The sequence below is a fragment of the Natrix helvetica genome (assembly GCF_964273705.1).
Source record: "Natrix helvetica genome assembly, chromosome: Z".
Classification (NCBI taxonomy): domain Eukaryota; kingdom Metazoa; phylum Chordata; class Lepidosauria; order Squamata; family Natricidae; genus Natrix; species Natrix helvetica.
In genome coordinates, this window is record NC_138554.1 from 72,934,175 (window position 1) to 72,948,167 (window position 13,993).

A 13,993-nucleotide genomic window follows, 5' to 3' on the forward strand; every position below is an offset into this window, starting at 1 on the left:
AATATTTAATTGATTAATGAGAAAGTCCCAATTTAAATTATCAAATACTTTTTGCGCATCAACAAATATCAGCACCACTTGTTTTTCCGGATGAGCCTCATAGTATTCCAAACCATTCATTATCATCCTTGTATTGTTTCTTATATACCTATTTGGTAAAATCCCATTTTGATCAGAATGAATAATTTCATTTAGTATCTTTTAACTCTTTCCACAATTATTATAACAAAGATTTTATAGTCGGCATTTAATAATGAGATTGGCCTATAGTTTTTAATTTGCTGGTTATCTATATTATTTATATTCTCTTTTGGTATGAGCGTAATGAATGCCTCTGTCCATGAATTTGATAATTTTGCTTGTTCTAATGTTTCATTATATAAGTCCAAAAATACTTTCTCTAATGGCTCCTGAATTGCTTTATATAATTCTTCAGGGATTCCATACGGTCCTGGTGTTTTGTTATTCTTTTGTTTTTTGATTGCCTCCTTCATCTCTATCATAGTAATTTTATCGTTCAACATTTCCCTTGCTATATCCGGTACTATGGGGAGATCTTTCTCCTTTAAATACTGCTTAATATCTTCTTCCATTACCATATTTTTCAGAGTATAAGACACACCTTTTTTCCTGAAAAAAGAGGCTGAAAATCTGGGTGTGTCTTATACATCGAATACAGCATTTTTTGCCTCCAGAAGCTCCGCCCCTTCACCAAAATGGCTGTGCATACTCTTATGGATAGGCTTTGGTCTAATTCCTCAGGGAAAGCTTAAATCACTTAATTGAGTTGTGTTTCACCTTGCCCTTTTGTTCGCCATTATTTCTATTTCCTCTACATTCTTTCCAGATTCTGCATCCATCCACACCACATCAATCCTTGACCACAAATTGTGGGGGTTTGAAAACAAAGTATATTGACTTTTCTGCGGATTTAATTCTCTCCACATATATTTTGAATTTAATTATTGTGCCATTTCAAAGAAAGCAATTGGTAATGTTCTTCTCTTCTTATTATTTTTACTACTTATATAATCTTTCTTAATATCCACTACCACGTTAAAATCTCCTACTAGACAAATATTCTCCTGATCTGAATCTATTATTTTCCGATGTAATTTATGGTAGAATTACTTTTGATCGACATTTGGTGCATATGTTACTGCCAATTTGTATTCATTTTTGACTTATTGTTATTTCTATCAATAGAATTCTTCCCTCTTCATCTGCATAAATCTGTTTCAGTTTTAACCATTCTTTTATATATACTGTTATACCCCTCTTCTATTTCTGCGCCAATGCCAAATGTAGTTTCCCTATTTTTGGAGATTCTAGAATACCACCGTGTTGTTTCTTAACACGGATCTCTTGGAAACAGGTAATATCCATATTTTGTTTTTGAAGTTTTGACAGTGTTTGTTTTCTTTTGGCCGGAGAGTTCATTCCATTTATGTTGATTGATAATAACTTAATTCCTTCTTTCATTTTATTGTTTATACATAACTCTCATTCCTCTCCTTGGTCTTATCTCTCATTGTGTTCTCATCCTTGCTCCCTCTCTTTCCTGATGTTTCCTTTCTGTCCATTCTCTTACTTCTTGGTCCGACCCTTTTCGTTCTGGCTGTTGTTCCTCCTGGTTTTTGTTTTCGATTTCTTATCTTGTTCTTCATCTTCTGCTAAATAATGTTTGTAAAATTATCGTGTCTTGTCTAGTGAATCAATTCTGATCTTCTTTTCTTGCCATGAGATCAACATACCTTCAGGGAGAAGCCATCTAAACATTATATTTCACCAGCTGCGAGGATAAGAAATGATAGTTCCTTCTTTGTTCTCTAATCCTTTTGGGTACCTGTTTCAAAGTTAAGATATCTTTCCCTTTATACGTCAGTGATTCATCTCTTGTCTTCCTATACATTTCATCCCTGGTTATTTTTCTTGCGAATCTTATGTGAACTTCTCTTGGCAGTTTGTGTTGAGGTACATAATTGGTGTGGACCCTATAGACTTCATCTATATTGTTTTGCATCCTGTTTAGTTTTCTGTAATACATCCAGCAGCAATTCTACCATGAGGTTCAATAGGTCTTCCTCTTTATTTTCTGTTATGGTTTGGAATCTCAGGAAAAAGGCTGACTTCTCCATTTCCAGATGTATCATTGCCTCCTCCAGGTCCCTATTCACCAGCATCAATCTTTCTTCTGCTGTATCTAGTTTTTTTCTAGCTTCCACTGTCTTTATCTTCTGTTCATTTCTGGGTATTGTCTCCTGTATTTCACCCATTCAATCGTCCAATTTATGAATATCTCCTTTCATCTCTCCCATCTCATTCTTGATTTCCTCATGGTTATTTGTTATTGATTCCTGTGTTTTCATTATCTTGAATCATACTCAGGGTCGACTGTATGCTCTGTAAATTTAATGTGGATCCTGATTTTTCGCTACCTAACATATCTCCTATTGATCATTATCCTGATGGGGAAGCTGTAATCAGCATTGTTTTTTTTCTGGTCGTTTATTTTTAAATAAACAGTTATACAATAGATAATAGCTATACAAGGCTTTATATAATTATAGCTGATTTAGTTTATATGAGCACACCGGCTTCAAGAAGAGTAAAGCCTTACTGAAGCCCCTTAGCCTTACTGTTGTATCAGCTACTCCTTTCTTATCTAAGATGTCACCTTTCCTCTATTTAGCACAGTAACTGTCACTTTCGTTTCACTTGTTCCACCAAATCTTCTCTTCTCCGTCTTCTAGCCAAGAAAAAACTTATTGTAATTATTCTTTTCCCGATCTGCAAGCTGCAATAGCTAGTCACAGTCTCAGTTCCTGGTCTATATGTCTATAAATATTTTCCAACAAATCTCCAGCTCAAACCATCAACACTCCCTCCACTCCTTCTGTCAATCTCTATTTCTGTCTTCTCAAGGCTCTGCTCCCACCCCAAAAGTGCCGCTTTTTCCAACTTGGAGACTCAGTTGCCCATCAGCTTATAGGTTTCACAGTCTCTGAGAATCTATCTGGTAACTCACTCCAACTGATACTTCCTGCTGCTTCTCTCTCCTCACTTCCTTCTCCATTAATCAGGCCACCATGCCTCCGGATCAGACCATAGTGGCTGGTCTCTTCTGCATCAGATTCAAGGGATTCCTTTTGCCGTAATGGGGGAGTGCACCTCTCCCCATTACCCCCAGAGCTTCCCCTATATATCGCTGGCCCCTCTAGGGTCTAACTCCATCTCTACTGGCCTCCAGACATGAAAAATTGGACAGAAAGAACGAAGCCTGTTCCTCTTCTCCACGCTGGTGTGATGTTCAATGTTCCCTCTAAGGTGCGTGGCTGCGCGGCCGCACACGTGACAAGAAAGCACCACGCAGCAGTTTCCAACTTCCGCGCAGTGATTTCTTTTTTTTTTAAACAAAGTTTTATTGGTTTTTTTAAAAAAAATAATAAGGAAAAGGGTATTGGAGTAGGTTACATAATTTTGACGGTTACAATGTGTGAAGGGTATCCCCGCCCCCCCATACTCATAGTATTCATTTAAACAAATAGTTCAATATTACATAGTAATAGTTTGTCAGCATATAAATTCATATAAAAATTTCAATCAATTTATATAAAGCCGATTTCCTTATTCATTTTTGTGATCTGAGTTTTCTTGGTATTGCTCCCTCTCCCCCCGGCAGCAGAGCTCCGGCCCCTCCCATGTCCTGTATGTCGGGTGTAAGATCATCAGGTATATCTAGGAGTGCTTAATTTTTTCCCATAAAGGCCTGTGCCTCTATGGTTGTGTTGATTCTAACTCTAGTATCCTCCCAGAAAATTAACATACCTTCAGGCATCAACCATCTAAACCACACCCCTTTCTGGTAAAGCTTCTTCGCTAATTGCGAATAGTTTTTTCTTTTCTCTCTGACTTTCTTAGGGATCTGTTTCAGAATGGTTATTTCTCTATCTTGATATTTCAACACTTGCCCTCTTTGTGCACTCAGAATCTCATCTCTTGTGGTCTTTCTGAGAAATTTAACATGTACCTCCCTGGGAACATTGTGTGTTCTAGCATATGCTGAGTTTACTCTATAAACCAGATCCAGTTCCCACCCCATCTGTTGTTTTTCTTTCTGTATATAATCAGCCAAGATGTTTGTCATGATGTCCCTTAAATCTTCATCATCTGCCTCCACTATATCCAAAGTGATGATGAAAGAAACCTTGCACTGTTAAAGACACACTGAAATCCTTCCTTATGATTCTGACAGGTATGTGATTGCAGATGCCTGCACTATGATGTTATCATCATGTTTGCCTTGAGTTGAGCATGGTGGCAAAAATATGGAAGTGGTTGGCCTACAATTGGGTATTTCTTGGTGACCTTTCATCAGGTTCAATCCTGATTATATTTTTCAAAATCAGCCTATCAGATTTATCCTTATAGACTTGGAAAAGCAAGGGGCGTGGGGTGAAAAAAGGTGTAGAAATGATTTTAGAAAAGGGAGAGACATTTAGAAGAGGAGAGGAAACTCAAAGAGTAAAGAGAAGCAGATGAGTCAAAAATAAAGGGGAGCATTAGAGTGGCAAAAATGTTTTAAAAATCATCTTCAAATGTGGATCCTACTGAAATAACATTAAAATAACTATGAAATTATCCTATGTTTCAACTGACAATTGTTCTATAATAATTTATGGCTTAGAATTTGATTGTTTTTATTTGATTTATATTACTGAAAATCTAGCTACCTGTAAAAACCATATGGTAGGTTTGAATTGTATGTTTTGAATTGGAATGTTATGCAATTGTAAACAAAGCAAACAGCAGAGCTGTTGCCTTGACCTATTTACCTTTGTCCATCCATTGTGTGTAACTACATAATGGAATCCAGACAAAACTTGAAGTCAGAAGAAAATACACACAAAAGAAGAACCCTACAGAAACGATTTTTCTGCTAAGCTTTATTTAGCATTTATACTGGCAATAAAAAAAGACAGTACTGCTAAATAAGAAGTGATTACAGTTTTATATAGAAAAAAATATACCGACAAACTCATTCATTTTTAGTATTCACATTTGTCATTGATATCCAATCACTACTATTTTTTATCATTTTATTATTTTTGAAATAACGTTCAAAATAAATATTATTTATATAAATATTATTCAAAAAATAAATTCTAACAAAATTCTGTTTCATAGCCTTATTGAATGTTTATGAACTTCAGAGATGACACTGATAAAGGCAGATGAAATGGAATCCAACCTTGAGATTACAGATGTGAACAACAGACTCTTTCTGCTCAAAATTTTAGGCATGCAAGATGCTTCCAAAAAGCTTACAGAGTCTCTTCATGAAGTATATGAACCTGATTGGTATGGGCGAGAAGATGTGAAAACGGTTGGTGAGGTAAGAATTTATTTTATTTATTTAAGAAATTGCAGATTTAGATTGAATTGTACTTAGAATAGACACAATAAATTAATGTGAGAAGTAAGTGATTACATAAAGGTATATTGTTATTAAATAGACAACTAAGGATGCAAAGGAATTAGGTTTGCTGAAAAGAAAGAAATATTAACCGTAATTGAATATATGATGCACAATGAAAGTGAGGTACTTAGTTATATTAGACGGAAATTTTGTGATTGAGTAATTGAAAATATGGATGCACAAACGCTTGTAACCAAACGATATGCTGTATGTAATGGATGAGAGTTTTATATGTTGTCTTTTATGTTTAAAAAAAATTTAAAAATTAATGTGAGAAGTAAACAATGACTAACTTAAATATCATTAACTCCAATGAATATGTTATGACTAAATATTGATTTATGTAACAAGGAATATAAGGTAGTTAAGAAAAAATATAAAACTTAATGATAAAGCAGAAGACAACAAATTATTAATTAATACAGCTATAGTTATTTTCCAATAATCCTATTCTTGATCTTACAAAAGAAGAGCTTTAAATAGTGTCTAAAACTGAGCTTTTAATGAACTGAACTGATTTCCTGCAGGATAGAAATTCCAAGAAATTGCTGTGCAAAAGTCTATTTTTTATTGCACCTCAACTAATTTTGGATGAGTAGACGCAATTCAGTACAGATAGTCCTTGACTTACAACAGTTCATTTAGTGACCGTTTGAAGTTAAAATGACACAGAAAAAGGTGACTTATGACAATTTTTCACACTTATGACTGCATCCCCCATGGTCATATGATTTACATTTGGATGCTTGACAACTGATTCATAATGTCTGTCGAAGTGTCCCCTGGTCATGTGATCCCTTTTTGTGATCTTCTCACAAGCAAAGTCAATGGGGAAGTCAGATTCACTTAACAACTGTGTTACTAACTTAACAAGTGCAGTGATTCACTTAACAACTGTGGCCAAAAATGTCCTAAAGCTGAGCAAAACTCACAACAAATTTCTCACTTAGTAACATTAATTTTGGGTTCAATTGTGCTCATAAGTCAAGGACTACCTATACTTTAAAATCACTAAAGCAACTGTGAATATTATTCTTGAAGATCATAGGTTCCTTCCTTTTTTGTGATTTTGGTTGAAAACAAGAGCCTGAGTTGCTTGATGTCTTGGAGATCAGCCTGATACCATTGAAAATAGTACACTATTTGTATTAGAGTCCATATAACACATTTTTTCCAAAGCTATGAGGACTCTAAAGGTTGTTCTGGATTCAAGAATAACAAATAAACATAGTGATACAAAGAGGAGCATTACATTAGCAAAGTGAGAAGAGAATTATTTTGACAGCTAATTTGATCAGAAAAGGGACTGAAATGAGATAATACCAAGCAAAAGATAAGAAAATGCAGTGGCTGGGTAAAGAAATAATTTACTAATATTACTATTTTGGCCCAAAATACAGAACACCCCCCCCAAAAAAAAAAATTCTGAAGGCAATATCACTATTGAAAGTCTAGTGACTAATTGTAGAAGTCATGACTAGTTAAATTTGAAGGTGAAAGGGATGAATAGTTTTTTAAAAAACACTGTTTTTAAAAAGTAAGAATAGCAACAACAGGAAGTTAAGCATTCTGTAGACACTTGGTATTATATGGCTTGAGTCAAATGTTGTTTGCCCAGAAAATGCTCCTCATTAATTCAGAAAAGACATTCAGCCTTGATAATTTATAGGAAAATCCAAGATTTTGATTTATTTACAACTAATTTTTAAACTAATAACAATGTGTGTGTTGCTTTGGTAACCCCTTTTCACTCTGAAAACTACTGTGATTAAGCATGGTGCTACTAAAAGCAAAATTTATTTTCACAATGGCATGTACTTACAAGTATTGTTTGCATGGGGACAAGGAAATCAGTATTTCTGTATTTCTTGTCTGCATAGGACTTGCAGAGCATATCATACAAGTAAATTGGGAATTATTTTTTCCACACCTTATTTAGTACAATCAATGGCATTTTATCCATCCTTAATTCCAAGGAGCTCAAGATAGCATTATAGTTTCATTTCACTTCACTTTCATTTATTAGATCCATAGTTTATCCTATTTTATTCTAACTGTAATAAGTTACATAAGTTAAAATATAATTTCCTAGATCATAGTTCAATCTATTGTGTGAGCTCAAGGAATTGGATTGGATTGAATAGGAAAACTGTAGCTAAGAAAATATGGTGAACAAACACAGCTCAGATAGAGATTAGATCCAAATGTGCAATATGAGCTTCATGGCTAAATTTTAATTTGCATTTGTTTCCTTATTTTCATGCAGCTCATTTACATGGTTATCCTCTTGCATTATCTGCCTGTCCAGAATCTAGTGAAATTTTGCAAAGTATATCAGTTTCTGGGCAGGTTCCTCCTTTGTACACAGAATGAACTAGTAAGAACAGTATTAATCCTATTCTGCAACTCCCACAACGATCAGGTATTCATTCTTCATGATGGATTCTTTATGTTTGGTTCTTCCCTTTTAGATTTTTATCTTATTTCACTAATCTTCATTCCCTCATATAGGCTCAATTTTCTAGCTGCAGAGTTTTCTGCAAGTGCCAAATACGGGGATGGAATATTTGCTTTTTATGCTTTGGGAATGCCAAGCATCAGACTCATATGAACACTGCCAAGTGTTTACTAAATAGCTTTGATGCAATCACTCATCCTATTTGTGACTCATTCTATGAGAACATTAAAAAAACCAGCAGGCTGCAGCTATTATAGTTGATTTGACTGCATCTGTTTCCAGTAGCCTTCTCTTCTCTCCAAAGTTGCTTGATGCCCCCTGTATCTCATCTCTGAATAGTTTAAGATCTTATCTACTACTGAGGATTTACAGGTCTCTTCCACATTGCTTTTAGCACCTGGAATATCAGTGAATAAATGTCAGAGATTTTCGAACGTTCTGTCTTGACTAGAGCAAAAGAGAGGAGTCCTTTCAATATGATTTTACTAATATGTGTGCATAGTTCAGCAGGTATACAGCACTTTCTATAAGTTACTTCTTATAGATTTTCTGATTTGAACCATCCACCTCTTCTTCAGGTTGTTTCAGTCCTAAAGGCTTTTATTTTGAAAGGAAAATTTATAATACATCACTGCTGAGACTTTAATTCTCCCTTTCTCTGTTTTATAAGAAATGGTATCAACTTTAGTTTTATATTTTACTGTTGGGTCTATCCTGGAGCCTTAATTTTATTCTGTATAGGTGGCTTATTATTATTATCTTTAAGCCATTATGTTACTTCCATGTTTGGATTTAGTTTCTTGTTCCATATACCATGCAAATATCTCCCCCTTATTGCAGATAATACCCCATTAGTCTGATCTGAGCATTCTCTAAGCCTCTACAAGCAAATAAAGGGGCAGTGTGGTTCCACCCCAGACATCCTGGGTATTAATTGCCACGTTAAATTTCCAGACATTGAGATTTAATCCAGTAGTGACTTCCAGAGAAGAAATAGCAAAGGCAACTCTACTAAAAGTGGAACTGATTACTGCAAGCAGAATAAAGAGCCAGCAAGTAGACCAGCTCTTCACAATTCCTTTCTGAAGGAGACACTTGAGATTGCCCACAAGTGCTTCTGACTGTTGCTCCTTATGAGGAGATTGCAGGACAGTGGTCTCCAGTGAGTGTAAAGCAAACTATTTCAATATGGGGCATACTAAATTATATTTTTGAATAGTAAACACAGAAGTTAAATATAAGAATGCCTGCTTCTATAGATACTATGTTTTAAAAAGTCATAGAAGAGAAACAGGTTTTACCTGACAAAATTGAAAGTGAACTAAGTAGACTTAAAAATGATAGGGTACAAAATGATAAGGGAAAAGATGCTACTCTGGCATAGAAAAGAAACTGACTGATATTTTATTAATTAAAAGATCTATTTAATTAGTTATTTATTCAGTTGGAGTTTTTGCACATTTTTGAACTGCCAATATTTCTCAAAGAGTTATTTGTTATATAAATAACAAATGAAAGCTTATTTTCCTGTAGTGTATTTCAAAAAAATGTTAGATTTGAATAATTTTGTGAGAAGAGACAGAAGAAATGAAAAGAATTTAAGTTTTAGGACATTATGTAAAGATACTAAAGATCAAGATTGCTAAAAATAAAAGGAAGATATATAAAGTTGATTTATTTGATTAAGGTTAAAATATATATGTTATCTCTGGTAATACTTAGCTTTTGACAATCAGGACTAAAACTTCATGATCAGGATTGAAACAAGGAGACTTTAAGAATTTGTTTATAGATAAGAGTTCAAATATAGAAAGAAGATATCATTAGTTCTATTATAAGAGTGATAAATTACTAAAATTGTTTATATTTGTTGTGATGAAGAGTGAAGTTATTGCTTTATATATATTTTCTTTTTTTACTATATTATTTTATTTTCTATTTCTCTATTTTTATTTTCTGTACCTTCTATTTTTATTCTTTTCTTTGTTTTTAGTTTGTATTAGTTTTTACCTTTTCTCCTCCTCCTCCTCCTCCTCCTCCTCCTCCTCCTCCTCCTCCTCCTCCTCCTCCTCCTCCTCCTCCTCCTCCTGCCATATCATCAGTCGTGATCCTGTTGGCAATGAATTTTTAATTTTTAATGAAATTGGGGTTTTTTTTAATAAAAGAAGACTGAAGCCAGCAATATAATCCTCCTTCTGTATTTCAGTTGGGCCTGAGTTCTATACCAATAATGCCTGTATAGGATTACTGAGTTGCTATGTGATTTGTATCAGCTTTCTAGCAGGTTTTCACAGGCATCAGCTATCATTTTACTACTAAGGATTAGTAGTACCAAAATGTCTTTTTCATTGGCTAGTTGTTGAGAACAATTTAATGCACAATTAAGATATATCCTGGAGGCATTGTGTTCTAATGTTTGGACAAATGTAAAATGTCATTGACTTTCAACATCCTAATGTATTTCTAATTTTGAAGTTCTTAGGTGACAATTTAACTTATTTATACTGAAAAAAGAATTCATACAACAATAGTTAATGAAACTTTCTAGCTTTTAGGCATCCTCCAGTGTGCCTCTAGATGCTTGAACAAGTGACCTTGGAGATAAACGTAGATCTCCTTAGGAAAATGGGAGCAGAATTTTTTCAATTATACATAATATATTGTGGGCAAGCATGAATTTTTGGTTTTGCATATGGCAAGAATGAGTGTGGAAGTTTATAAGCAATATCTAAATGCTTTCCTTACTTTCCATTCTCTTGAACTAATGTTGAAAAAACATGGTAAATCCTAAACAGTGAAAAACATCACTGTTTTGATGATATTAGGTACATTAATGTGAAAATAAATGTCATTAAAATTCAAATAACCAGAGTTTCTCTTTCAATGTTGGGCTGTTGGATTGATAGAAATGCTTATTTGGGTTTGTAGGTGTTAATAATTTTTTTTGTTTAAATCCGTATTTTCAACATATTTCATCTTTCTCTACAGAAATGTGATGTGCTTTGGGAAGATTTTCACCAAAAGCTGGTAGATGGGTCACTACTAACTTTGGATACATATTTGGGACAGTTTCCTGATATAAAGGTATAGCATGCCACTATGTGTCTTAAGTCAAATGCTTAGCAATAGAAGCAAAAATACTCTATTTGGAAGGCATAATACTCTATAAAAGCTTTCTTACAGCTGCTTACATTTAATTACCAGAAAACAGACAAGGAGAATTGGGTATTGACCCCTTTGGCTAAAAGACACTCCCTTAGAAATTTATCCTTCAACCTTAAATGTTGATAAGACTGGGGATTCTAGGTGGAATTAACACAAATGGCTTTATTGTTTTGTTTTGCCTTTGCACAAATGTGACTAAATATTGAAATATTTCATAAGATTAGCAGTGCACCTGATGTTCACTCAATTCTTGGGACTCCAGAGAGTAGGAAATTACAGCAGAGATTCTGCCCCACTCACATAACACATAACACATAATTTCTGGACCCGTTGTATCAGTCCCAGGTGTATCACATTTATCTCTTGAGCCAAATCAGAGTTGAAACTAGGTTTCTTTATGGTATATGACAATTTGATTTATATACTGTTTATTTCTTTTGAGGTGAGGGCGTTTGTGAATGGAAGATGATTTATTTTAAGTCTAAATAAATCATTTGTGGTCTGGCTATATAATTCCTCTGGTTTATCCAATAATATTTTGCATTGAAGCTTTGAACATACATGAACATTCATGGAACAAAACTGATAATGAGATTTGCTATATGTTTTGTGCTAGTATTACTAAATCTTTAGTGTGTTAACTAAATACCTTTGTCAAGGCATACACTGCTGAATGTTCTTCTAACATTTAGAATAGTACATTTTTAACATTTTCTTTCAATTACTATATTTGGCTTATGAGTATATTCACCAATCTGATTCAACCACAAAGAATGGTCAATGTGTTTTGTGTTTAACGTCTTTTTTTTAAAATAATCCAATAAATATAAAGTTGTCTTCTAGTACCAGTACTTTGAAGTAGAGCAAAGCAAGAAGCATAGCTGTACCCCAAATTGTTGCTGAAAATAAGTCTGAAAATATACTTTTCCTCCCTAATCTTTACAATCCAAACTAGATAGGATCTATTTTGAAATGTTTGATATGCTTCTATTCCTTCTGTGGACTCCGCTGCTTCTTCTCTGATCATTGCCTAATCTGTGACTCTCCCTGCTATCTGCCAAGTTCATTCACACTTATTATTATGGTCCTAGACCTTTCATTGCTAAAACATTCTGCTGCTCTGTTTGAATTTAATTTCAGAATTAAATGTTTAATTTTTAATATTATGACTATTCTTTTGTTTCCATTCTTTTGCATGTTTTATGTGTAATACTGTTTTAATCCTATCACAAATGAGTAATTGCAATAAAAGCATTATTTTTAACAGCTGGAGTATTCTTTTGATTATTTTTGTTCATTTATACACATTGCTGAAAATTAGGTTCTGAATAGTTTAGTGAGTTTCTTTTATTAATCTTTGGAAAAGATTTCATATGTTTTCAATAAAGTCTGGAGCAACAAATTTTAAATTGCATGTTAAATAAATATATGGAATTTTAGAAGTTCAACGTCTGTGGCTTTTGAAACTGTTTTTTCACTTTGAAAAATACAATCTTTATGCCTGGGTTTTTTAAAATAAAAAATTACATTTTGGGGCCTCTTTATCATTTTAGTTTCATTACAACAACTTTTCCAGGCATACCAGGGAATGAGAAAATGATAATTCAGGTGTCTAAATGGTAAAAAGAGACTTGAATCTGGAACACCTTGATTCCATTTCACATACATCACACTGGCTTAATTTTTAAGTTATGGAAGAAAGTCATAATATTTTTAAAGCAGAAAAGTTATTTTCAGATATCTTGTATTATATTGTGATTGTGATTTTTGACTTGCATATCATTATTTACAGAATCGCATTGCAAAGCGGAGCAGGAAGCTAGTAGATTATGATAGTGCAAGACATCATCTGGAAGCTTTGCAAAGTTCAAAAAGAAAAGATGAAGGGAGAATTTCTAAGGTGAGAGAGAGAAAGAGATACAACAATATACTCTTTACAAGACATGCAGGGAGTGATTGACATTAATCTATGCTTAGTGCTGTTAAGTTGTGTTTTATCATTTGCTTGGGCCACCAATATTGCAGTAGTGATGCTAGTGAGATAGGAACCAGCAACTCTCACTGTTATCTTAATATTGGACAGATGCTTGTCAAGGCCAAGAGACAAATCCTGGATGATATTGATTCAGAAATACAGGAGGATACCTTCAAGCCTTGAGTAAACCATCTATTGAATAAAAGCTTAATGTGAGCCAATCATGTTAAATATCACTAGTTGCAGTACATTGATAGTATATCACATATAGCCAATGATTAAAATGCCCATGAATGACATCTAGATCATGCCTCTGGGATTAGCATTTCCAAATAAAATAGCATTTTCTCTTCACCATTGCACTGGAAATAAATTCAGTATGTGGATGTTACATCCCTGTGTTCTGATTTTAAACAGATTCAGATGTAATTTTGTGAGAGGTCCTTTCCAGATGTATTAGATTGTCGTTTCCTTTTAAAGGACCCTTATATTTGGTCAATCTATTTCCTTGGCCATAGTACAAACATTACGATATTCAATCTTAACAAACTTCTGATTTATTTTTCAACTTTTCAGCCCAGCCTACACTGCTGAAATCTCTTTGTGATCTTCTATCCTAGTGGTACCGTGTTTCCCCGAAAATACACCATGTCCTGAAACTAAACCCTTGCGACATTTTTCGCGTGCGCAAAAATATAAGCCCACCCTCGAAAATAAACCCTCTGGACAATCCCCCCCCTCCGACCAGGCAGAGCACCGCTCGCCGACCTAGCGGTATCCCGAAGGCACCAAGCCACGGGAATGAGCTGGGGGCAAAGGCGCTTGCGTTGCTTGGTGCTTTCGGGGTACCGCTAGGTCAGTCAGCGGCGCTGTGCCCAGCTGAAGAAGGGGGGGTTGCTGGGCAGCTGCTCTCTTG

At 34.4% G+C, this 13,993-nt stretch overlaps 1 protein-coding gene across 9 annotated transcripts in view; it reads left to right on the forward strand.

Annotated features, from left to right (window-relative positions):
• The window catches only part of AMPH (amphiphysin), a 180,185-nt gene that overhangs the window by 60,575 nt on the left and 105,617 nt on the right, over positions 1-13,993 (forward strand). For all 9 annotated transcript variants that reach the window (XM_081932577.1, XM_081932578.1, XM_081932579.1 and 6 more), the window contains exons 4-6: positions 5,301-5,395; positions 10,926-11,021; positions 12,895-13,002. In XM_081932577.1, coding sequence (XP_081788703.1) covers positions 5,301-5,395; positions 10,926-11,021; positions 12,895-13,002 — 299 coding nt within the window. The remainder of the gene's footprint in view (positions 1-5,300; positions 5,396-10,925; positions 11,022-12,894; positions 13,003-13,993) is intronic.